General features: G+C 56.4%; 12 protein-coding genes across 12 annotated transcripts; 7 read left to right on the top strand and 5 right to left on the bottom strand.

The window, feature by feature from the left end:
* Positions 1-357: 357 nt before the first annotated feature.
* BKA78DRAFT_341694 (uncharacterized protein) lies at positions 358-1,575 on the top strand (the record flags this gene model as incomplete). Its single annotated transcript, XM_066890361.1, has 2 exons — positions 358-554; positions 618-1,575. Exon 2 carries the CDS (start codon positions 652-654, stop codon positions 1,573-1,575), a length of 924 nt encoding a protein of 307 aa, XP_066746155.1. The 5' UTR covers positions 358-554; positions 618-651.
* Positions 1,576-3,796: 2,221 nt separating this feature from the next.
* Positions 3,797-4,875, top strand: BKA78DRAFT_350662 (uncharacterized protein; the record flags this gene model as incomplete). The annotated part of the gene is made up of 2 exons (XM_066891035.1): positions 3,797-4,719; positions 4,785-4,875. 2 exons carry the CDS (start codon positions 3,797-3,799, stop codon positions 4,873-4,875), a joined length of 1,014 nt encoding a protein of 337 aa, XP_066746154.1.
* A 2,047-nt stretch (positions 4,876-6,922) lies between these two features.
* Positions 6,923-9,674, bottom strand: BKA78DRAFT_92756 (uncharacterized protein). The gene is made up of 2 exons (XM_066893987.1): positions 9,177-9,674; positions 6,923-9,114 (listed from the first exon to the last, which is right to left on the bottom strand). Exons 1-2 carry the CDS (start codon positions 9,303-9,305, stop codon positions 7,063-7,065), a joined length of 2,181 nt encoding a protein of 726 aa, XP_066746153.1. The 5' UTR covers positions 9,306-9,674; the 3' UTR covers positions 6,923-7,062.
* A 234-nt stretch (positions 9,675-9,908) lies between these two features.
* BKA78DRAFT_330258 (mitochondrial 54S ribosomal protein uL14m) lies at positions 9,909-10,768 on the top strand (the record flags this gene model as incomplete). Its single annotated transcript, XM_066889751.1, has 4 exons — positions 9,909-9,923; positions 10,031-10,115; positions 10,347-10,580; positions 10,698-10,768. 4 exons carry the CDS (start codon positions 9,909-9,911, stop codon positions 10,766-10,768), a joined length of 405 nt encoding a protein of 134 aa, XP_066746152.1.
* Positions 10,769-11,121: 353 nt separating this feature from the next.
* BKA78DRAFT_330257 (DNA-directed RNA polymerase-like protein II subunit rpb9) lies at positions 11,122-12,162 on the bottom strand (the record flags this gene model as incomplete). The annotated part of the gene is made up of 4 exons (XM_066889750.1): positions 11,122-11,172; positions 11,236-11,325; positions 11,856-12,027; positions 12,083-12,162. 4 exons carry the CDS (start codon positions 12,160-12,162, stop codon positions 11,122-11,124), a joined length of 393 nt encoding a protein of 130 aa, XP_066746151.1.
* Positions 12,163-12,576: 414 nt separating this feature from the next.
* BKA78DRAFT_350658 (uncharacterized protein) lies at positions 12,577-13,773 on the bottom strand (the record flags this gene model as incomplete). The annotated part of the gene is made up of 3 exons (XM_066891034.1): positions 12,577-13,397; positions 13,447-13,550; positions 13,619-13,773. The coding sequence occupies 3 exons, from the start codon at positions 13,771-13,773 to the stop codon at positions 12,577-12,579; spliced, it is 1,080 nt and encodes a 359-aa protein (XP_066746150.1).
* A 1,133-nt stretch (positions 13,774-14,906) lies between these two features.
* Positions 14,907-16,061, top strand: BKA78DRAFT_377811 (peptidyl-prolyl cis-trans isomerase ssp-1; the record flags this gene model as incomplete). Its single annotated transcript, XM_066892891.1, has 4 exons — positions 14,907-14,921; positions 14,967-15,367; positions 15,421-15,537; positions 15,642-16,061. The coding sequence occupies 4 exons, from the start codon at positions 14,907-14,909 to the stop codon at positions 15,652-15,654; spliced, it is 546 nt and encodes a 181-aa protein (XP_066746149.1). The 3' UTR covers positions 15,655-16,061.
* On the top strand, positions 15,770-16,602 carry BKA78DRAFT_92553 (uncharacterized protein). The gene has a single exon (XM_066893982.1). The coding sequence runs from the start codon at positions 15,884-15,886 to the stop codon at positions 16,430-16,432; it is 549 nt and encodes a 182-aa protein (XP_066746148.1). The 5' UTR covers positions 15,770-15,883; the 3' UTR covers positions 16,433-16,602.
* Positions 16,603-18,404, top strand: BKA78DRAFT_92554 (uncharacterized protein). Its single transcript, XM_066893983.1, has 2 exons — positions 16,603-17,762; positions 17,851-18,404. Exons 1-2 carry the CDS (start codon positions 16,773-16,775, stop codon positions 18,073-18,075), a joined length of 1,215 nt encoding a protein of 404 aa, XP_066746147.1. The 5' UTR covers positions 16,603-16,772; the 3' UTR covers positions 18,076-18,404.
* A 208-nt stretch (positions 18,405-18,612) lies between these two features.
* Positions 18,613-19,535, bottom strand: BKA78DRAFT_92543 (uncharacterized protein). Its single transcript, XM_066893981.1, has 2 exons — positions 19,300-19,535; positions 18,613-19,114 (listed from the first exon to the last, which is right to left on the bottom strand). The coding sequence occupies exons 1-2, from the start codon at positions 19,333-19,335 to the stop codon at positions 18,734-18,736; spliced, it is 417 nt and encodes a 138-aa protein (XP_066746146.1). The 5' UTR covers positions 19,336-19,535; the 3' UTR covers positions 18,613-18,733.
* Positions 19,536-20,846, top strand: BKA78DRAFT_92542 (uncharacterized protein). The gene has a single exon (XM_066893980.1). The coding sequence runs from the start codon at positions 19,737-19,739 to the stop codon at positions 20,544-20,546; it is 810 nt and encodes a 269-aa protein (XP_066746145.1). The 5' UTR covers positions 19,536-19,736; the 3' UTR covers positions 20,547-20,846.
* An 852-nt stretch (positions 20,847-21,698) lies between these two features.
* Positions 21,699-22,901, bottom strand: BKA78DRAFT_92661 (uncharacterized protein). Its single transcript, XM_066893985.1, has 2 exons — positions 22,686-22,901; positions 21,699-22,543 (listed from the first exon to the last, which is right to left on the bottom strand). The coding sequence occupies exons 1-2, from the start codon at positions 22,790-22,792 to the stop codon at positions 21,976-21,978; spliced, it is 675 nt and encodes a 224-aa protein (XP_066746144.1). The 5' UTR covers positions 22,793-22,901; the 3' UTR covers positions 21,699-21,975.
* Positions 22,902-22,909: the final 8 nt, after the last annotated feature.

The raw sequence follows: 22,909 nt of genomic DNA, 5'->3' as shown, positions 1-22,909 counted from the left end.
GCCACCGCCGAGATTCTTTCCTAGCTTGTAACATTCTAAACACGGCATTCTCACCTCTGAACCCCCTCCCTCTTACAAAAGTAGCTCGCGATTGAATGATTTCTTTTCTCCTGTACCAAAAGCGTTCTTCAAGTCTCCTGTCCTTGATAAGAGCTGTCCTATATAGCTGAAGCTTAGAACCCTTCAGTTTTTCCCTTTACTAATGTCTCTGTACTGTTTTGCGCAGCATTCATTACTAGCTTCTGCTTTGCTTTCCCATCCTTCCCTACCTTAACCTCATTTGCGGGCAGTTTCGCGTCATTGACGCCTAGCTAAAGTGCGTATAGTACTAGCAGACGATTCAAGTTCCGCTTCAATCCTCCCAAGGTGAGCGGCAGTCGGAATTGAGGCTCCCGCCCGACCTCTCCAACCTTCATGAGTCTCGAAGGGCTCTCCTCACAATACTGGTCTAGCTTAGCCAAGTTTTTAGAACTCTAGCAGCTCGACAAGCAAGACGAAATCACACAGGCCAGGCAGAAACGTGCGGTCCTAGTCGACAACATTCAAAAGATCTTGTAAGTCCAAAACGCCTCGTCCTCCCATGTAGTAAGATATGGGAAAACTGACAGCTTACTCAGCGTGTACCTTGATCAGCTCCCAGGCTTCACGTTGATGAAGAAACTCAAGGAGCGCGCGGCTGCTGCGCTTGCGGATCATACGAACCAGCCTCAGGACTCTTCCTCGCACAGCGATTTGCTTAAACAAGAGATGATTGAAGACGTTCGACCATCCAACAAGGAAGACTGTGGCAGATACGACAAGGGCGAGGCCGTCGAAGCACTGATAGACCAGCTGCCTGAGTCGGTCGATGCTGCCTCGCATACGCACCTGTTTGGCCCACAGAACGAGGAGCTTTCGCTGCCATTGAGCATTGGCAATGAAGGCAAAGGGAACGTGAGCGCCACCATTGCAGCACTGGCGAAGTATCCCATCGAGTTCGGCGACATTGATCCCTGCAACAAAGTACCCCATCAAGCGAATTTTTCTCCAGCACAGTCGATCAGGCAAGACGAAGACAACGATAGACTGTCGAAAGCAAATAAAGCGCCAGAGATCGACCCAGAGGACTATGGAAGCTCGGGCTCGGCGCAGGGCTCGCCCGATCAAGAAAAGAAGAATACTCCGCTGCCACGGGCCAAGGAAATCAGTGACGAGCGAAACGTCGGTCAGCCCTCCAAGAAATCGGAACGTTCCATGCCGAGAATGTGCAATGAGAGTGCATCGTCATACGAAGAGGTTCTTGCCGCTTCCAAGGCCGACACGCGCGATGCTTGGCTATTGAAGCTACTCGCCAAGGATCTCGATCGCCTGGAGCTTTTGCAGAAAGAGCTGGGACCCAGCGACGGAGAGCCCGAGACTGAAAGCTTCTCCGAAAACCTGATGGTGTCATCGATGCTTAGCGGCGCGACTTGCAGTCTGAAAGGAGAAAGCACAGAAGAGTTTGCCAAGCATCTCGATCTGCGCATGCGCGCGGAGAGAACCCACCTCGAGCACCAGCGAAGTGTGATTGAGGCGAGCGTTGGGAAGCGTGTGTAAGTCTACCGACTTTCATCGTTGTTGCTTGGCGTCAAAGCATTGCTGACAGTGCTTTGTAGCTTGTAGTTGAAGAAGAGGCGTTGCGAATCTGGCGTCCGCATGGGCATTGCTCTTCAACGACGCGCTGAGCAGCTACTTACCGCCCAGGAGCAGTCTGAAAAGCTTCAGGAGTCTTTTTCGGAAGCGTTCGAGCGCGTCGTGGTGGACACAACCACGTCGACCACGAGTTAGAAGAGCATCAGTCCTTTGGAACTTGTCAAAGATTGAGAGCTGGTGTGCCACGCTGCGGTTGACGCCTTCTCTTTCTTTTTCCTCCTTTGTCGAAGTCCCTCCCAACGGCCAGCCTTGCAGCGGACCCAGTCTTTCCGTGCGTTAGTCGAGGACTCAAGCTTCCAATCCCAGCAGCTCCAACAAGCATCAAGGAGCATGTTCTTTCGATACCAATGGATACGACTGCTCGAAAACCAACCACTTTCATGGCTGTGAGTATTCTGTTCCAATCTCAGGTTCACCGCACTGACACGCCTTGCAACTGCGTCAGTCATTCGGCAAACCTGTACAACCGCCACTCCCCCCAAATTGAGCCCATAAACCTTGTAACATAGCCACCGACAAGACTCCTTCCCAGTTTGTACCACAACCAAGCACGATATTCTCTCCTGATTCGCTCGCGTGAGTAGCTGGCATAGCTTTGATCCAAGACCTTTCCATAGTGTTCTTTCTCTCGCGTTCCTTGTTCCACCAACAACAGTATTGCTTTGAATGCTCCTGATTCCAAAAGACATCAAGTATCTTCCTACGCCGAGCCTCTAGAGACGTTTCCCGCCAAGACTTGCTTCTCATCTTCTTTTGATGCGGATTGCGTCAAGTTCCCCTGCGTTGCTTTGGTTTCCCTGTTGGTTTGCGCGGCATTCAGTTCAGGCTGCTGGATTATTTTCCCAGCCTTCTGTACCCGGTACCTTATCCTAGTATTTTCTTGTTTTCGTCTCGTTCTATTGCTCTCTCACGAACCATTCGCTTGGCTGTTGAAAGGAAGGGGCTTCTTCTGCACAATTCTTCCGATGCCTCATTCTTTCCTCGCCAAAGCTACCGCCGTAGTTTGGAGCGTGCGTATCTCGAACGTATGACTGCCCAGACGGAAGAAAAGCTTGTTGTGCTGTTTTTACAGGAAGATCCGAACGCTGCGGCGGCAGTGTCGATGGATACTGGAGGGTGTCCGATGTGCGGGCATGCATGGGATGGGGCAGTGACGTCGAGGCGGTGAGTGTCGCGCGACGTTTGGGAGGAGGAAAGAGAGGCGGCGATGGCCAGGGGCGCTGGAAGATTGGTGGCTCTGCCGTGGCCTGCGGAATCGTCTAGCGCTGGTGGCTGGCGGGTGTGCAAAGTGACTGACTGGGCTGGGCCGAGGTGAGTATTGCTCCGTGGATTCGACAACATTACCTTTTAGAGCTGGTGATGAGTAGCAGCAGACGGGTGGCAGTTGGAGGGGAGCGGTGTTCGGGCTGTTGACGGACAGTCTTTGTTGACGCTTGACTCTATTAGCGAGCGGCGCTCCAAGAACCTGGCGGCGGTGCATAACATGGAGTCGTGCGGACGCCAAAATATGGAGAGTAGATTGAGGTGAGTGATCACATTGAGCTACTTCCAGGTTCAGTGATTTGTCACCGATGCTCTGAATGGCCGGGCTCGAATGGCCAAAAAGTGTGCCCTAAATTCAGCTTCGACCTCACTGACTGCTTGCTCATCTACCTTTGGTCTTAAGCGAATGAAGACCAAAAAGAAAGAAAGAAAAAAAGGGGAGGAAAATACGGTAGGAAAGATAATCGGATCGCAGGGGTAGGATTGAACTCCGGACAGCGTGGGTAAACAGTAAGTTACCACGCCACCATCCGGCCAACTACCCACCAGCGATCCTTACCGGCGATTCAAACCCTTCGAACTAAGTGCTACTGCCTCTCAACCAGAAAGCCGGAAGAAAGCCGGGCCGGATCATCGAAGCCGTGTCGCCTGTTGTTGTTCCGCGAGCCTGCTCCTCGTCCGCCTGCCTTTGAACTCCGCGCCAACGTCTGAACTTTCTTCCTCTATCATTTCCTTGCGTCCACTGAGCGAGCGAGCCTCCAAGCTCGCAACTTCTCCACCAACCAACTCACCGTCCACTCGTTTTCCTGTCATTCTCACCACACCTGCACACGTCCATCTCCAATTCGAACTGCAGGTCGCCATGGAGTCATCATCCTCCCGCGCGCAAGCCTCTGCGCTCGTAGAGCACCCACGCCCTCACACTGAGCCCGTTGATGAGCACGACGATGTGGCCCTTGGCCAAGCAATCCCGAAGTCACTGGTTCATCAGAAGCCAAACAATCCCGACATGAACTCCAGAGTCAGGCTCGCACGAGAGATCCTGGAAACAGACGATCTTCAAGCTGTCCTTACAAAGATGACTCTGTCCGATGACCTTCACATTCAAGCCGCCCTTGCGAGGATGAGCCTCTCTGGTGCGACGCGCGCATCTGAGGACAATTCCGGTCGCAAAGGCAAGGACCCAGCGCAGCCACCCGCAACGGGCATTCAAGAGCCGCAGCGCAAGCGCAAAGCCCGCGCAGACTCGCTCATGGAAGGTGTCGAGGAGCAGGAGCCGAAGAAGGCACGCCACAGTCCGGCCGGAGTCGATGGTCACCAGGCTGCCGCCCAGGCGGAGAAGAAGGCCCATCGTGGTACGCGCGGAGGCGCGAAGAATCGGATCAGAATGATGAAGAAAGCGAAGAGGATGGAGATCACCGCCCACGCCACCGGAATCCTGAATGCGCAGCAAACGACCCCGAACGACGACATTATCACCGAGTTCTCACAAGAACTCGAGCGCGCTGAAACAAAGGACGAGTGGCTTGTCAAGTTGCTGTTCAGAGATCTCACCCGTCTCGAGGCGATCCATGAAGTCCCCGGCCTCATGAACAACGACGACTCGGAGAGCTCACTGGGAGCCGCCCACATACTCGCAGCTATGAAGCTGGAGGAGGCCAGTGCCAAGCTCGAGGGCGCGGATCCCTTGGAGTTCCTTGAGCACCACTTGCTGGATATGGAGGACGACTTGAGCCACCTCCGACACAAGAAGGAGGTTCTTGAGAACAGTGTTCGCAAGCTTTTGTGAGTCAAATGGATATCGGTTACAGACATGGCTGTTGAAGAATGGGTGGCTGACGATTGAACAGCACGTACCTGGAGTACATCTCGCATACCACTCTGGGCCTTGACATGAGGCAGCGCGTCGTTGCAGTCTTGGGAAGCTTGCCGTCCGCTTGAGCTCACACCGTGGACTGTCCCTCGTCAAAACACAATCCTCCCGAAGCTCGAATAATCAACCGAATGATCGCTTAGACGTATCTGAACTTTACTCTCAGCAGAACCCAAGAGCACAAGCTCCTCTCCGTCGCAGTCCGCGAACACGTTTGTACTTCGTCCCGCTAGGCTTACGCCTTACATTTGCTTACGGGCACCTCAAGTAAGTCTTCCATCCGCCATTTTACGAGTCCCCTTTCTGACCCGCCTCTTGGCCAGCCTCTCCCTTTGGCAAATCCGCCATAGTCACACGACCTGTACAACAGCCACCGAAAAGACCCCTTCCCAAATTGTACAGTAGCCACGACAAGATTGGACCCCTTCCCAGTTTGTACCATAGCCATAGACGACACCCCTCCCCACTCTGTCCACCACAACACGACCGCTAATTCCGCGACCCCTACCCTTCCAAACACCCTTCAATAGTTACGACGCAACACCAACGCGGCCGAATCATCATCCCATCACCCAAAACTCGTAGTCGTCTGCCCGTAACTTCCATCTTCCAAAAATCTTCTCACCCAAACATGTCGAACAAGTGTCAACCTTCCCCGTCGCTTTCGTAGCCGCACGTACGCGAAAGCGAATGCGTCGTACCTCTTCTGCGTCGGTAGTGTGGATTGTTCTCACCATTACGCGGCAGGCCTCAAGGAGATGCTGAAGCTTCGTCCACGGCACCCCCCTCTCTTTAATTGCGACTCCTACGTGCGTTGCGTTGCTGAGTGCTCGCGAACTCGTCGTTCGTCTGCTCCAAGAGTAAGAACGTCACTAAAGAAAGGCATATGATGACCAAAGCATTCTGGTTCTCACACCGTCAGCCATGCATACTTCCTATGTGTGTCGACGACCGCTCAGGGTCCTCCCAGCCAGGTAGCTAGCTCCTCCTCGCCGCCATGTCTTTATACGTCAAGACAGCTCAGCCGCGATCCTCCTCCCTCTCCTGTCCGACTCCCGCAAGCAGCTGGCAACCTTGGCCGCCAGCGCCGTCTGCGCGCTCTACTTGTTACTGTTTTGAAGACATGTAGTTTAGTAATTTAGTGAAGGAAGGGTGTTCGGGATAAGTAAGGGCTTCTTTGTAATTGTGATGCGTACAATGTGAATGTGCACGCACGACGATGCTGGGATATATGTACTGTACAGCCTGCAAAATACCGCCTCCTCCTCCTCCTCCTCCTCCTTCACCTTTAACTCCTCCTCCTCCTGTATCCTTCGCACCTGTACCTTCTCCACGTCGTCCACCTAATCCTCGTCCTCCACTCCACTAACAACCACAACACCCGTCTGCCCGCACCAACCGCGCTGCACTGCGTGCACTGTAATCTACTACTATACGATACTTGTATTGTACAAACAACAATCCATCCACCCCATAAAAAATCCCAACAATCCCAACCACGTGCTGTAATGGCTGCTCAAAAATCCCAAAACGTGCTCATTCGTCCGTCTGCGACTGATGTCTGATGCCTACCTCCCCGTGCCCGCTTGCCTGTCCACCTACCCACCGATCTGCCTACCCACCCACCCGCTTGCTTGATGGCTCAATCAATTCAACACCACCCGCCTCTACCACCTAAACGACGCCAGTCTCCGTGTCCTGTCCGCCCGCTCATGTGTGGATATGGTATGCTGGGGAAGGGAAGGGAATGGTGACACAAGAAAAGGAAGTGGGAGAAAGAGTAAAAGGAGAAGGATGAGGAAAGGAAAAAGGTATGCATGCACGCGCGCTCCGCTGCTGTTCCGATTCTTGATACCGTTCGTCCATCCATCCATCGATCCGTCCATCCGTTCGCTCGTGCCACCTCTTCGTTTGCAGACCTTCGTACCGTCCTGTAGTGGCGTGGCACCGCTGCTGTCGTCGATCCTTTGAATCATTCTTTATTGATGAAACATGGACGGTCGTCCGAGTGAAGTCTATGCGAGGAGAAGACGCCGCCAGTTCTTGATCAGCTGTGAAAGGTAGGAGATGTAGTGTGAGAAGAAAGAGGGAAAAGCGCGCCAAAGAGTTGATTCCTCGTCCGAGTGAGTGATTGCCGTTGCTCTTCAATGCACGCCAGGCCGGTCGGTCTTCAAGCCTTGCGTCTCATGTCGACATCTAGTAGTCCAAACAAGTGCGGGCACCACGACGAGCCGTCAGTTGGCAACCGTCATCTTCTACCTCGCGCCCAAGCTCAGGCGGCTCCTTGTGCGGCGCAAGCTCCTGCGCGGGGTGCCCTCGCAGCTCTCGCTCTCGGTGCCGAGGCGCTGCTCGCGGTCGCGGGCCTCGCTCGCGGCCTGCATGCTCTCGCGGCGGCGGGTCAGCTCGGCGACCTCGCGCGCCTTGCGGCCCTTGCGCTGCTCGCGCTCCTCGTCGGGCGCCAGGAAGCGGTTGACCTGGCGGTGGTCGAGGATGCGCTCCTCCTTGTCCCACCGGCCCTCCTTTTCCGTCTTGGGCCACGAGTAGCCGTAAAGCTTCGAGTGCCGCTCGCACCGCGGGCAGTTGATGCGCGTCTGGTACGAGTTGGGTTGCGCAAAGTCGGCGTCGCAGTTGCGGCATTGGTTCCACCGCGTGTACTTTTCGGAGCACAGCGTCTTGGTTAAGGTGTAGTCGCCCGGTTCGCGCTGGTTCGGGTCGCGTGGAGCTGCGGCAGAGGCGCCCCCCTCGATGGTAGGGATTGGCGCCGTGGCCGAATGCGTTGGAGGTGGGAGATCCTTGTTCTGCGAACGGGATCGCGTGTGCGGAGGCGTCTTGGGGCGGACCAGCCGCTGGTGGGCATCGTCAAAGACGACGCCGTCGGATAATTCGCTGAGCTCGGAAGACGATGTCGAGGCGGGTGTTGTGCTGGGTTCCTCAACCGCGGAGCTGTCGACCTTGATTGTGATCTCATTCCCGGGCTCTGCCTTGAGCTGAGGAGCAGGCAGGCCTGTGGCGGCCTCGCCGTCGATTGAAGTTGCAGCGGTCGATTCCGAAGATGGCGGTGAACTGTCGCAAAACGAAATGGGCGAGTCGGTGCTGAACGAGTCTGATTCTGACAAAACGGAGCCATGGAACTTGTGCTGGTTGCGCAACGCCGTGAGCTTTGCATACGCAGCTCCATGGGCCTCCTTGAACGACATGGAAGACAGGCTGTGGCGCATGATCTTCGGTCGAGCCACCTTCTTGACACCATCATCCGAAGACATTCTTCTCTTGCGCTTCCGATCCTCGCCCCAAACCGCAGCATCTGTCTGGGTGCTTGATTCAGTCCTCTCAACAGTCTTGATATCAGCTGGCGCGCTTTCCACCGGACGAGAAGTCGACTGGGTTGGCAGATCCTCGAGCTTGACCTTCTTACGGGGATTTTCAGCCGCTTCCGTGCTGCAATCTTCCGATTCCGCCTGCGACTCGACTGGATACCTCCTCTTTTTCCGAAACGAATACGGCGTTCCTGGCGACGATTCCAATCCGGTAGCGGCTTGAGTCTCTTCAGCTTCCTGTCCCGTCGTTGCTTCGACGTCCACCTCCGGAGTCTTGCATTTTTCCTCCTCCTCTACTTCCTCGTCTTCGTCCTTCGTGATCGGGCCCCATCCGTTCCTGACGTAATTCTCGCACGTGGCACACAAGCACTCGCAATTATCCTCGCCAAAGTAGTCCTCTCCATAAGAAACGGTAATCTCCTCGCCAGCGTCAATGTCCCGCTCGGAAACGATGGTCATGCCGTTCGGGCCGTTGGTGGTCAGTCGGGCGTTGGCCTCGCAGTCGTGGTTAGCGAACCTGGCGGGGCCCAAGAACAGTGACGACGTCTTTTTTCTGCTGCTCCGCACAATGCTGAAATCGCTCTTGTTCACGTCGAGCTTCTCCTCCTCCTTCTGGGTCAGGGCGACCTGGATTCCGCAAAGGTACTTGATTACTTCATTCTTCCGAATGTCGCGCCTGGCGTAGACGGCCGCCTCGTGCCGGGTGATGGTGTAGCGATTGGTCGTGGCAACCTCCCAAGGGCAGTCGGGCATGTAGATATTAATGTACTTGCGCAAGTGGCGCTTAAAGTGCTCGCGCTCGTCCGCGGTGCCGAGGCGCTGAAAGTGCTTTTTCAAGGCCGGCTCCTCGAGGAGCAGCTGAAGCGCCTTGGCCGGGTCCTTTTCGATGACGACCACGCGGCGGATAAGGTCTGCAATCTTTTCCTCGTCGAGGCCGCGGATTGGAAAGTAGCGTATGCGGTTCTTGCGGATCGTGGTCCAGAAGTAGACCTGAGAGCGCCGGCGTCAGCCTCGAAACGTTGCGACACGGCGCAAGGCGCGGCGCCTCTTACCTTGTCCACGAGGACGTCTGTCGCAATGTCGTCGTAGTGGGCGAGCTGGGCCAATGTCAAGCCACCCTTCTTCGCAAGAGCCTCCTTCAAGGGCGCCTCGGTGGGCGCTTTCGAGTTGCGCTTGGGCATGGTGTGAGCTTGCGGGCGAATGCAGAGTGGAGTGGTTCAAGGAAGAGGTGACGCCAGAGGAGCAAAAGTAGAAGCGCAAGAGAATAGGAGAGCCGAGGGTGACGTAGAGGGAGCGTGCGCCGCAGGGTGCAAGCGCAGAGGAACACGAGCAAGGAGGGAGTATGGGGCGAGGGCAGAAGGACGCATGAGAGGAGGAGAGATTGAGGAAAAGACGTGGAGCAGAGGACAAGGAAGCGGGAGGGAGTGCGCTACCTTGGCAGAAGCGCAGTGAATAACGACGGGCCGGACATTTGCAGACTGGGAAAGTGAAGTGAGAGTGAAGGTCGTGTGAAGGGAAAGGCAAGGTTTAGGTTTTGGTGAGGTGCGTAAGGTAGGTAGGTCGTGGGAGGCTGGGCTGGCTCTTCTGGGCTCATCTCATCACGGCATCCACCCCCGAAGCCGCCAGTTCGGCCTCAGGCAGAACAACTACAACATCCAGTCTGTCCTACGCGGATTTCTCCGCCGCCAGTGCCTTTGCCCAACTTCCACGCTCCAACATCGCCGCCTCGCCCTCCAATTGCACTCGCTGCAGACTCGTCCCCAGGGCGTGATCCGTCCGTCATCATGATTCAGCTCAAGGTACGCCAGACGCCGCCGTCGTGGTTGTCAAACTCGACTCGACCAACCTGCGGCGAATACACCACCAACTTGCCGCAGCGAACCCACGGCTAACGCGCACACCGCAGTCGCTGATCAATTGCATCGACAACTCGGGCGCCGCCATTGTCGAGTGCATCAAGGTCATGCGCGCCGAGCGCCCCGCCAAAATTGGTACGTCGCGACGAGACGACTTTCTGTTCGTCCGCAAGCACCTCCGATGCCTTCTCCCACGCCCAGCTCCCAACACCACGCCGCTACATACACGCCTTAAAGTCTTTGAAACACAACTTCGAGCTCCCAGTCATCCCAGCCAACACAGCGCACACCTCGAACGCTCCGCCCGGCTCCACAAACTCCAACAATCTACCCACCAAGCAGCCCCGCGCTAATCCACCCTCCCAGGCGAACGCATCATCGTCGTTGTGCAAAAGCAGCGCAGCTTCGGGCCCGAGTCCGGCGGCGGCAGCGTGTCTGTGAGCGCGGCCAACAAGGTGCGCCGCGGCGACATACGGCACGCCGTCGTGGTGCGGACGGCCAAGAAGCTGCAGCGCCCCGACGGCAGCGTCGTGCGCTTCGACGACAATGCCTGCGTCCTCATCAACAAGAACGGCGAGCCCATTGGTACCCGGCTGAATAGTGAGTTGCGGACCCTGGTGTTTGATTCTCGGCAAAGGCCATGCGGAGAGGTAGCCGTGGACGGCGAGAGAGGTTGTGTACTCTCTTGAAGCGAAGCTAACGCCATCATGTCCGCAGGTGTTGTTGGCGCTGAGCTCAGGAAAACGCAGTGGTCCAAGATTCTCTCCATGGCTCCGGCCCACGTATAGACCCAAAAATCATATTTCACGAGCACGGAAAAACAGGCATCGGAGTGTAGGAGTAAAAAGTCGCAATTGTCTTTGTCGTCTAGATCATGTGGTACTCGGAACAAGGGTATCAGAAACCCGCCCGCCAGAGGACTTTTTTGTATCAGCACCGGAACGCCGAGCAAGAAGGCAAAACATTTAGCAAAATTGTCCCAAAAAAGATGAAAATTTCCCCCCTCCAATGGCATAACTCCTTTCCCATGCTGACTCCATTCCCCTCGTTTTCAGACTTGATGTTTGGTCCGTGGCATCGAGCAACCTCCTTGGATATCCTCCCGATGTCCTGGACGGACTGGGTCTCGTCGACGATTCGTCTACTGCCAGACGTGGCCGCAGCTGGGGCTGACGCACACGTAGTAGAGTTTCTAAAGGACCCGCGAGTCAGTACAACTAGGCAGAAATGACGTAATTTGTGTGGAGGAACATACCATGCCAGTCTCGGCGGTACGCTGCTGCGACTGGAAGAACACCGCCTCGGTCTCGCCGCACTTGGGACAGGGTTGGTTCGTCCTAGGCAGCTATACAACGAGCAAGAAGTTAGCGGGCAAAGCTCAGCGAGAAGCTCGGCGCGACTAACGACTGTTGCATGTGCAGGTGATTTGTAAAGCAAAGTACAAGTATAAGTGGAGAGCAATCTTGAGACAAAAAACTCGGATCATTGGGCATGGAGGTGGTGATGATGCTCCTGGGTGTGGTAGGCAATGTCGTCGTCAAAGTCGTCGCCGTCGTCCACGTCGTAATCCTCGTCAACGTCAAAGTAGCGGTGGTCCGACATGATGGTGTCAGGCATGTGGACCTCGCGCGGCGGGCGGCTGGCGTGGAGGTGGCCGGGCTCCTCGTCGTCGGCCTCGATGAACAAGCCCGCGTCCTTGGTCTCCTGACCACAGATGCCGCAGAAAATCTCCTGTCCGCACATGGTGCAAAACGAGGGCACGTCGGCCAGCGAATCCAGATCCATGTCGTCGTCGTCGTCGTCGTTGTCCATGTGGTGGTTGGGGTATGTGTTGGTGGTGGGCATGATGTTGGGGTGCATCGCGCTGCTACTAACCGTCGGGTCCTGGCCCAAGTCACTCGTCACGCCAGCCGTCTCTGCGGCCGTGTTGCTCAGCTCGTTGCGGTAGATGCATGACGACTGAGCTTCGGTCTCGTACGAGCAGGTGCGGCAGGCGAACTGGAGCGTGTTGGTTTCCTTGTTCTCGCGCGGGTAAAGCAAGTTGGAGCTGCGCTTGTTAGAGCTGTTTTGTCGACCCAAGTCAAGGCGCGGGGTGAGCTCACCAGTCTTCGCAGAAGCGAAAGGTTATCTTCTTCGGCTCGTTATTCGAGTCCGACGGTGCTGGGCTGGCGTACGCAGACATGGCGAGTCTGAGGCTTGGAGGAGAGGTACGGGGCAGAGGGTCCTTGGATGGGTGGGCGAGAAACGGGCGTGGAGTTGCGGCAGAAGGAAGTCGTCCGGGGGCGAGAGGTGTTGTGGTGAGTGGTCGCCGGAGCGGAGAGAGCCGCCGGCAGGAAATCATGGGCCCCGGTAAGCTTGGCACTGAGCTTAAGGGGTCCACCACAAACAGCTGTTCGTTCGCGCTTTGACAGGACCGTCTCGCTCCAACATTCTACTTGATTTTTGTCTTATTGACAGCGTGATCTACCAACGCTCGAGGAAGTCATGTTGTCAGTCATGAGGTGTGCGATGACGCCACATTTTACTACCCAGCCATCACATGCACAGAGCAACCAGCCCCTGCAAAGGAAGCATTCAGCAATGTGTGGGATTCCATCTATTGTCTATTTTGCACGTTTACAGCAGGCTGTTTCCACTGCAGCTTCCACCGAAGCCTGCGGATAAGTAACAGATCATCCACGTTTACAACTCCGACGCCCTCCTGGAGCAGCACCGACCAGAACTTCTGCAACAAGTTGCGTGGGCTGCTTGGAGTGCCCCAATACCGCGGCACCAGACCCCGAATCTTGGCCTCGTGGATTTGGCTCCGCATCCTCTCCAGACCATCCGACTTTAGATTCTTCAGGCTCTTGATGCCCGTGCCCTTGCTCAGCTTCGTCGACGCGTAGTGCGAGTTGGAAGGGTTGTACTTGAACGTCGACGTCTTTGCAACATCGCTTTTGTGTTCAAGCGCATGCAGCGGGGCATCGAGAAAGACGTCTCGATACGTCGTGTTTGCAGTGACCACGTAGTAAGGCAGGCTTCCTGAACCAACGACAGTCACGGGGCCAGGGACGCGATGAATGCCGTTCCAGTGTGCCAGCCAGCCTCGCTGGCGGAGCGGTTCGAGAGCCTTTTCCAAGTGCGGCAATGTTTTCTTGCCACCAGTCTTGAAGTCAATGACCAACACAAGGGACTGCCAAGGAGCTGCAGCAAAGACTCCCGAATGTGGCCCTTCTGTGTCGCCGTTGAAATTCGCAGCTTCCAGAATCTGTTTTAGTGGTTCGATGTACATGCTTGAGAGAGTATCATTCGACGTAATCTCGCATTTTCTGTGGCCGACATACAGCTCTCCGTCATCCAGCCAAATGTCGGCCTCGATGCTTGTGCATCCTGTGGCCAAGGCAGCATACAAAGGAGGTGACTTCAAATAGTCATCTTGGATTTGTGAGTCGTGGACAGTACAGAAAAAGGTATTCAGACTCACTATGTGAGTGACAAGGTATGGGATGGACACCGTGGATAGGGCTTCTCCATTGTCCCCACGTGTCCAGCCATGGATGGACTTCTCGTGGGAAGTAAAATAGCAAACTGCCGAGACATGTCAGATCAGGTGCAGCAGGAGGGACTCGTGCAGATGAGGCTGGAGCTGGACTTACAAGATCAACAGTACCAACATGAAGGCCACCGGTATGCGTAGCAGTCGAGCAAGGGGGCGGCCCCGAAACTTCTCAAATGGATGTCGAGGTTTCGGCTCGTCGATAGGAATGAGGGGACTGTAGGAATATTTCCTGTTCCACGAAAAGGCCATCATGGTGACTTTAAGGACTTTGAGATGTTGGGGACTACTGCCCAGACAGGAACAACTTTGGCGCAACCAAAAAAAGCATTTTAAAATCTCCAACAATCGCTGGCGACGAGAGCATTTAGTAGAAGAGGGCGACGATGGCGAAACATGGGTGACGATCGCATAGGTCGAGCTATATCCAGCTTCAGTCGCAGGCAGAGTAGCAGTGGATGGACGTTTCGTTCCCCTTGGGCTACAGTAGCGAAACGGCAAGCAGACCAATGGGCGGCGATGGAAGCTAACCCGATCCAGGGGTCGGTCGCTAAATGAGCAGCGAGGAGTCTATTCGCTCCTCTCAACTTGCAACCGTGGCGGCTCTTTTTCTGCCGTCCCAGCTCCATTCAGGCTAGAGAGGCTGCCCCACGTCATGTTGCCGTCGTGGAGCTGCCCGACCACGACTGGAATCTGGTGTCGTCACTGGAACGAGGCTGGAAACAAAAACTCGTGGCACACAAAGAATGAGAAGGGTGAGCATTCACTTGTTTCAGCGAGGCATCTGCAACAAGTGTGAGCTCATACAAGTCATGGTATCAAGGAGCATTCACGCAGTGGACAAATAAACAGAGAGTTTCGGCCTCTTCTTGCGGCGACATTGACACCAAGCCTCGTAAGGCGTTGGCATGACAATATTTTGAGAAGAATCAGCTCACGTAGGCCTCGTCATGATTGAGACATTGGGCTGATGCTGAGTCGGCCTGCCACCATGTGAGAGAAGCCACAAATTGTCCAGAAAATAGACTCGGGCGCTGCCGACGGAAAGCAGCACGAGATTAGATGGTCCACGAGTCGGGCTCAAACCGAACCAATAGATCTGATAAAAGCGGCAGAGGCTCAGTTATGATGTGCAGACGGCAGAGGTGAAGACTGAGTTGGTTGACGACGTGTGATCGACGCGGCACGGACAAAGTGAGCAGGGCAGGCGGGCGCCGGCCGGCCTTGTCTTTTGGCTTGGCGACCCGCGCAGACCAGTTCAGTTGGTGGGGTAAACAAGCCGTCACTACTCCACCCACCGCATTCATTTCACCCACTTCCAACGACCACCGCGTCGGCTTCAACCAACCCTCCACCAAGCTTCAATTCTACACGCTACCTCAATTACCATGGTGCGCGACTTTGTTCCCTAATGATTCTCATTCCAGCCTGTGCTGACTCCCCCGCAGGCCGAGACTGGTTTGCCGCCGGGATGGGAGGTCCGCACTTCCAAGTCCAAGGGCCTGCCCTACTACTTCAACACCAGCTCCATGGAGTCGCGATGGGACTCGCCTGAGGGCACCGATCCGGAGAAGCTCAAGGTCTTCATGGCGTCATACCACAGTTCCAAGGCCGAGAGCACTGCGCAGGGCGGCGGAGGCGACGCGATTCGCGCCGCTCACCTGCTGGTCAAGCACGAGGGCAGCCGGCGACCTTCGAGCTGGCGCGAGGCCAAGATTACCCGCACCAAGGACGAGGCCATGGAGATAATCCAGGAACACGAGCGCAAGATAAAGGCTGGCGAAACCTCCTTGGCAGAGCTGGCCGCCACCGAGTCTGATTGCAGCAGCGCGCGCAAGGGAGGCGACTTGTGAGTTGAGACGTTGGCTGGAAATTTGCAGTTGCGCTGACTGCTATGGACAGGGGCTTCTTTAAGAAGGGTGACATGCAGCGCGAATTCGAGGACGCGGCATTTGCGCTGCAACCCGGCGAGATTAGCGGAGTGGTCGAGACTGCGTCTGGCCTTCACCTGATCGAAAGGTGAGTGTGTCGCCAGGTGTTTGCCTGCTGTGCACGTGGTGACGCAACATGGGATTGCTTGAGGAGCGGATGCTGATTTTGACAATTTTCTTGTTTGTTTGCAGGTTGAATGCTTGAAGACCAGAATGCCATTTCCAAGCTCGTCGAGCCACAGCCGCCACCGGGTCAAAGAAGGGTTGTGACAGGTAGGATCCGGCATGGTGGACAAATGGAGACAGGACCGCAAGGGGCTAGGAGAAGTCAATGGATGACGGCACAACAGTGAGAGGTTGACACTGTTTGCGCGGTTTTCGAGAACAATCTGCTCCCGTCCACTGCAGCTATTTGGCTGTTGGCCGTCTGTGGCATGCGTGCATCGTCACCAAGAATGCGCCTTGTCGGGCGACAGGGTTGGCTGCAGAAGCTCCCGTTGCGTCCATCCTTGTCTCTTGTTCGCTTCTTTTCACTTCGAGTCGTCTCTCTTCTTTCATGTTTCCTGATTCCTCCCCGTCTTGGATCTGACCTGGCAACTCCAGTCGTGCACTCATCATTTTTTTTTTTTTTTTTCGCCGCCCTTCGCTTCGACTCCACCATCACGACTCGGCCAAGCAAGCAGCCGATCCGACAAATTCCGAGCCAGGTCAGCCTCATCGAGTACGACGCTGCAACGTGCACCCGTCACCCAACAACTGCTGCTCGGCCCCTGCATCATCACACGCAAAGAATGCCAGATGGCTGGGGAACCGTTCAGGCCGTCGGCCCGGAAGCCCCATATGCCCTTCTCGAGCTTTCTCGACTCTGCCGTCACACGTTGCCCTGCCTAGCCGCATCCGGTCCTCTGCCAGACCTTGCGTCCGCCCGCCAGCATTCTGGCCTCCAAGCCGTTTCCATCGATGATGTATGGATGCCACTGTGACGCCGCTCCATCATGTTTATTCTTTGAATTTCGACCCTCTGATCAGATGCCCTGTACGGTGCTAGGCACATATTTGTATGCCCGACCCTGCCCCGCAACTCACGGTCCTTCTTCCCCACCGCAGGGACTCGACCGCTGCTACCCTACAACCTTGACCAAACCTTTATTTATCCTCCCATCCATCCCACGATTTTCAAGTCTTCGTTCGCCTTTCAAACCGACAGTCCATTGTTCCTGCCTGGTCTCAACTGCGCGTGGGTCAATGACAACACTTGATTGACCTAAACATTAAAATCAATTCGTCTTCTTTGTATTCAAAAACCTGCAGTTCGCATTCAACATGGCCATTTCCGCCCCGGCAAAGTCACTCTACTTCTCCGCAACCGGTGGCTCACCGCCCCGTCACCAATTGCGCCGTCCTTCGTTCAAAAAAACCCACGTCAGCAGCGGACCCGGCGTCTCTGCTCCTCGAACTCACTGTCCCAAAGATGTCGACGCCTTTAGCTACAACCCAACGCACCTTCAGCAATGGATGATGCCGCAGGATCTCTGGGAGCAGCTTCCCCACCAATTGAAGACTCCACTTGCCAGCGTCCAACATGCTGGTGCCGCCGTTCTGACTGGCCTAGATCGGATAGAGGAGATTCGGACGACGTTGCTCGACAAGCTGTCAGAACTGGACGAACGCTCCCAGGCCCCATCAATTGAGCAAATAGCTCAAGTCATCAACGAAGCAGAGGACCACGCCGAAAGGAAGCGTGCCGCTCGCGCTCGTCACGACTCGGTCGCCTCTACCCTGTCAACGCCAGGACTGTCGCCAGATCGCCAGCGCCACACCGACACAGACGCGAGCAGCAGCCCTTCCGACTCGGGCATCAACACGCCTCTGACGCTGCCGACGCAAATGCACCCGATCGCCATCCCCTTTGCGACCAAGCTGCCCGAGAGCGCCCTTCCCGCCGCCACAGGCCGCCTCCGTACCAGCTCGCTGCTCGGCACCAGCTTTGTCGACGACACGCCGTGCTCGCCCATCGCCTCGCCGCAGTCTTTCCCAACGCCCTCGTCTCCCCCGCTCGGCTTGCACCCCTCGTACCCCGTCGCGCCGCCCTGCCACCCGCACGAAAAGTACTACGCCGCCGAGCTCCTCGAGCTCCGCAGCGTCAGCCTGGTCCGCCTCCGTCACTCGTCCCGCCGCGTCGACGTCGAGTGGAGCGAGTGCAAGCAGCGCTGCTCGTCGGACCAAACCTCGCCCGCTGTCGTCGAGCGCTTCGAGGCGTGGTGGGAGGCCTGCAAGCGCGACATCATTGCGCTCGAGGCGGCAGTGTTGCAGGCGGAGAAAGCTGGTCCGCACGGCGTGGGCGTCGTCCCGGTCTAGAATATGTCACTGCTACATTTGTTCGCGTCGACTTTCTCCCGCCGCGCTGTGTCGGCCTCCAAACGCCCTGGGTCGCGCTGCGGACGAGCCGTATGCGGCTAGAGGGCTGCGTAGCGCGGTGGGCGAGCAACGCCCGCCCTGGCTGCGTGGGAGACCCCCTGCGTGCCTGCCTGCTTGCTTGCTTGGGCGTAGTGCTGCGTTCCTGGTGGCGGCGTTGGACCACCGATCTTGTCTCGGACGATTGTACGCGAGCAGCTGTCCTCCTTAGAAGACGGGCAGCAAATCGAGCGAACGCGGGAAGAGCTGGGGAGGAAAAGGAAGCAAAAAAATCACGCAAACATGCACGGCGTTGGAAATAAACACCTTTTGGACCTTTGGATTGGATGGATGGATGGCTGGACGGACGGACTACCCTATTTGTTTTCACACTGCGATACCTGGACTTTTCAAATGCTGTTATCTTCCCCTTCACCTTCACCACCCAACCCACACGCACCGCGCTCTGGAGCGCCTGTGCCGTCTTTCCTTTCTCGTTCCCTTTTCCCCTGGTTAACCCACTTCCTTCGTCGAACATACTTCTTACATATGTATCCTATTCTATCCTATCCCCTCCTATTCCATCTCTCACAATGCTCTGCGAGCGTGTGCGGTCGTTGTGGTTCTGTCTGTCTGCTCTACTCCTGAGGTACCCCTACTCCTAGCCAGGGATAGACACATGACGCTACGCCACGCCACCACCCACCAACCAACCCACACACTTCCCCCGCCGCCGGCGCCGAAGCGACGCGACGCGCTGCGCACTCCAGCCTAGCGGCGGCGTTTCGCTCCCGCTTCCCGCGCTCTTCCTGTCTTCCCCTTCCTCTCCATCTCCTCCCACCACCCGTCCAACCACACCAACCTAGCGCTGGCTGCCCAATTTTCTACTTCTAGTCCTTTTTAGTCCTAGTTCTGGTTCCCCACCCTGGCTGGCTGGCTTGCTTGCTTTTGCTTTTGTGTTGTTGACAGAATGGAATGAAGGAATTGGAAATTGGAAATGTGGACTTGAGAGTTGAAATTTGAGATTGTTGGGCCCTACTCTGAAGTGTGTGGTGTGGTGGGGACGCTTGATGTGCTGCTGACAGTTGCATGTCTGTACTATGCTGTGTGGTGTATTGACCCGTCCGCAGACAGACGGGCGTGGGGCACTGGGGCAGCAGGCGCTGGCCCAGGTAAGGTACTGACTGACTGACTGCGCTGCAGCGGGGCGTTGTGTTGGATTTCGTGTCGAGTTTCCGTGGTTGGGTTGGGGGTTTTTGGTGTGTGGGAGCCTGCATAGTCGGGTACTTGGTGAGTATTGTGCCCCTGTGCTGTGCCTTTGTTCTTTTGCTTTCTTTCTAGAGGAGACTAAAGAAGAGGAGAAAAGAGGAGAGGAACCGACGCACGACACCTGGGGCCGCTAAACTCTTCGCCTGTCTGTCTGTTTGTCTGAGATTGTCTGGTCTGGGGACTTTACTCGCGTCGCTTGTTCGACCACGTGGGGCCTCGTCATTCTCTTGAGGGCGGCGGTAGGTACTGTCAAGACGGATTGACGGAGGGTCTCGCATCACACACATCGTTGGACGTCGTATCTCTCCTAACACCTCTCTCCTGTTGTCGAAGTGTTTCTGCTAGACAGACCAGACAAATCGACAAGCCAGTCATTTCCTGGTTCTTGAATGTAGTGACGGCCGGTGAGCGAGGCTGCGAAAAAGATGCTCCGTCTTGCATGTGGAGTACAGTACTCCTATACAGTTAGGTGCCCCTACATACCGGTACGTCATCGTAAATGGATGGTCCCTGGCATTCCGCACTACGTACGCGTGTACTACCTACCCACCACGACGACGTCCAGAACGAGCAAACACCAAAAACCGGACAGGTACACACAGCAAAAGCTCTTCCTACATCCACATGCTCCCTCCACCTCTCCCCTCCCTCCTCCACACCCCAGCTGAACCACTGCAAACTCATCTTCCCTCCCTCCTCTCCTGCCCAGCCCATCAAGCCACTGCCTTGCCTCCACCCAAACCACACCACCCCGCCACGCCACGCCACGCCACGCCACGCCACGCCACGCCATCAGCGGCGCAGCGTTCCGCGGCCTCCCCTCGATGCGACTCACACGCAAGCGGCGGGAGGGGCGGTGCACTCCCACTCCTAGGCTTGAAGAGGGCGCAACGTCGGTTCGACTTGCGGGAGCGACGGGAGGGGCGGAGGGGGCGGGCAGGCGGACCCTCTCTCTTCCTCTCGCGTACAGCAGGAGTACGCAGGAGAAGGAGAAGGAGTAGGTATTGTACAGTAGGTGCGAGAAGACGGGAGCTGCCATCTTGTGACGGCGCGTTTCTGCGTGTGTCTGTTGTGGAAGCTTGGAATAGACAGGGCGGCTACGAGGTGCAGTGGATGGACGAACGGCGCGCGTGTTGTCTTGTCTCATCTCTTCAAGATCAAGAACAAGACCAAGATCGCGTCACGGCGCAGCGTGGCGACGGCGTTCGTCGACAAAACGCCGCCACGAGAGAAGCAGAAGTCGGAAAAGAGGAAGCGGTACTCTACCCCTACCCCTACTCCTCTCCCTCTCCTACTCTTACTCCAGAGCATGGCCGCGGCGTGGCAGCGTTGTCACCCACCGATGCATTCCCCCCCTCTCCTCTCCCGCATGAGGGAATGAATGCGCGTAGACTAGGAGTAAGAGTAAGAGCACCTGCGACGACGATGGTCTAGACCGACGGACAAATGGCCAAGTGGGAGGCGCAGAGTGCAGAGCAAGAGAATTTGCGTCGGCGCCGCTCCCGACCGATTGAGATTGGGACGGGGTGCTGGTTGGATGGATGGTGTGGTGTGGTGTGGTGTGGTAGCGGCGGTGGATGGTGTACCACGGGCAAACAGGGCAATCGAGGCGTTGACTGAAAGGGGCAAGTCTGGCTGGCTGGCTGGTCGGCCGGCTGGTCTACTAGAGTACTAGGCGAGTAGGGTTGGAGAGGAGAGGAGGGATAAAGCGGCGACGCGTTTTCTGGCGCTGTGCTCTTTCTGGGGTCGATGCGTTGGGTCGTTTCTTCATGGCATGATGGTGGGTGGGTAGGTCAAGATCAAGCTGCGGTGCACACGGATTGGCAAGTGTCTTGTAAACTACGGCAGGAATCAGGACATTCCTTTTTCGTCTTGCTGTTCTGCTGCCCGCCGTGTGCCGATCCGACGACTGGCAGTCATACACTGCGTTGAAGCTGACTCTGCTTCCCTTGCTTTTGGTGACGTCTGACGTAGTCCGCTGCCGCTGCGGCGCGGTCCGGGATGACGCGTTGCTTGCTTCGCCTATGGTCGAGGTCAGGAGCGAGCACGTAGGGCTGACGGTGACCACCTTATTCCGCTCGCCGGTGCCGATGTCAGGGTAGGCATCGTCGTTGGTTGACGCAGGTCAAGGAGTTGACAGAAGGATGGGTCAAAGTTTGTAACTTGACAGCGGGAAAACAAGCTAGAATCAACGTGATGGAAGTCAAGCATCTTGTCGGCACAGAAGAAAGAGGGGATATGGTGATGTTCGACGGCGATGTTGGACATGTCTGGTAGGTGTTGCTTCCACAGGTGGGCCTTTGCATGCATGTAGTTGTAGCAGAAGTCCAAATTCGCAGCGGTATCCCCGAAATGGCTTTGGACGATGGGCTTTCTTTCCTTTGTTCTTCTTTGTCGCCACCTGTTTGTAGACCTTCATGTCAACAAACTAACAGAGGCAGCAGCAAGCCATCGAGCAAACCTGATCCGCAGCCATCAAACTTGTTCCATGTCTCCTCCCACCTTTCTTTCTCAACGCGGGGCGAGGTCAGCCATGTGAAACCTTAGCCTAGCACGCCCTCCCCTACCTCACGCGCGGCCGTTGTACGCGGTTCCTGGTACACCTTAGTCATTGAATGGTTCGCTGCTCCCAGGCTCCGCCCCGCCCCTCCCGGCAGCGGGCGGCGGGCCGTCCGGGGCTGTCGGGTCGGGTTGGCGCTGTGGCAGCGTCGTGTTACGCGCCGCGCTATTTCGGGGGCTTGCGCGCGGATTGGATAAGAGTCATGCCCGAACATCGTACATGTGACGATGTTGATGTTGGAGTTGCTACGACCGTTTTTTGTTGATTTTCAACGGTCTGGCGAGAGGAAGGTTAGCGCACCGGCTAGGCTGATTTGGTCCCTTTGCCCTTGACTTCGGCCAGGACATTGACGGGCTTGTACACTGCGGCGCTTGCCTCTCGCACCCAAGGGACGTCGACGGCTTGCAAGTTGCTCTGGGCGTACTCGATGAGGGGCGCAGTGCCTGGTGCTCCCGCCTTGATACCAATCACGCCGACGCGCGGCAAGCCCAAGGCGGCGGCCAGTTTGGTTTCGACGCTGGGACTGAGCGGGACGATGCGCGTGGCTTGGGATGGTGGAAGACAGCATGAAGCAGTTGAAGAGAGGAGGGGGAGATGCGAAACTACAGGCGACGAGGGGCTTTGAGTAGTAAGGATGAGCGGCATGGCGGGAACGCTGTCTTGGTGGCTAGGCGTAGCCTTGTTTGCCACCAGTCGCTCCAGATGGCGCGTTGTGCTGTTGAGGCCTACGGTGATGTGATTGGCAATGGCGGGCGCTGGCGGTGGCTGCGGCGGATCAGGCTGGCCTTGACGCCGCTTGCGCTTCTTGTCGCGTTTGCCTTTTGAGGGTGTGATGTGAAGGGCGCGGTGTTGAGCAATTGGCGACAGCAGACTGTGCAGTCAGAAGGATGCGTTTGCTGGGAAGTTGGAGACGGGATAGACTAGGGCTCTGCCGGGGTGTTTCTATTGTGCTTCAAAACAGGGGCCGTGATACAATGGCAATATGAAGGACCAATGAGAGGGTGCAGACTTACCTGAGCAGCATGTCGAGGATGATATCATGCTCGGCTGGGGGAACAGTCGGCCTGTAATGGAGGTGAGTTACAGGGTCATGGTTCGAGGAGAGCGGAGTAGCAACCATTTCGAAGCGGTGTAGGGAGAGTCGACTTTCATGGTGTTGATGTTCAGAGATTGTGACGTCGTCGTAGTGGTGGTTAGGTTCCGTTCGGTGCGCGCTAGGCCGGAAAGCCCTAGCAGC

Source organism: Phyllosticta capitalensis (genome assembly GCF_038381095.1).
Source record: "Phyllosticta capitalensis strain CBS 128856 chromosome Unknown BKA78scaffold_3, whole genome shotgun sequence".
In the NCBI taxonomy this organism is placed as follows: Eukaryota; Fungi; Ascomycota; class Dothideomycetes; order Botryosphaeriales; family Phyllostictaceae; genus Phyllosticta; species Phyllosticta capitalensis.
This window is presented reverse-complemented; position numbering and strand designations above follow the sequence as displayed.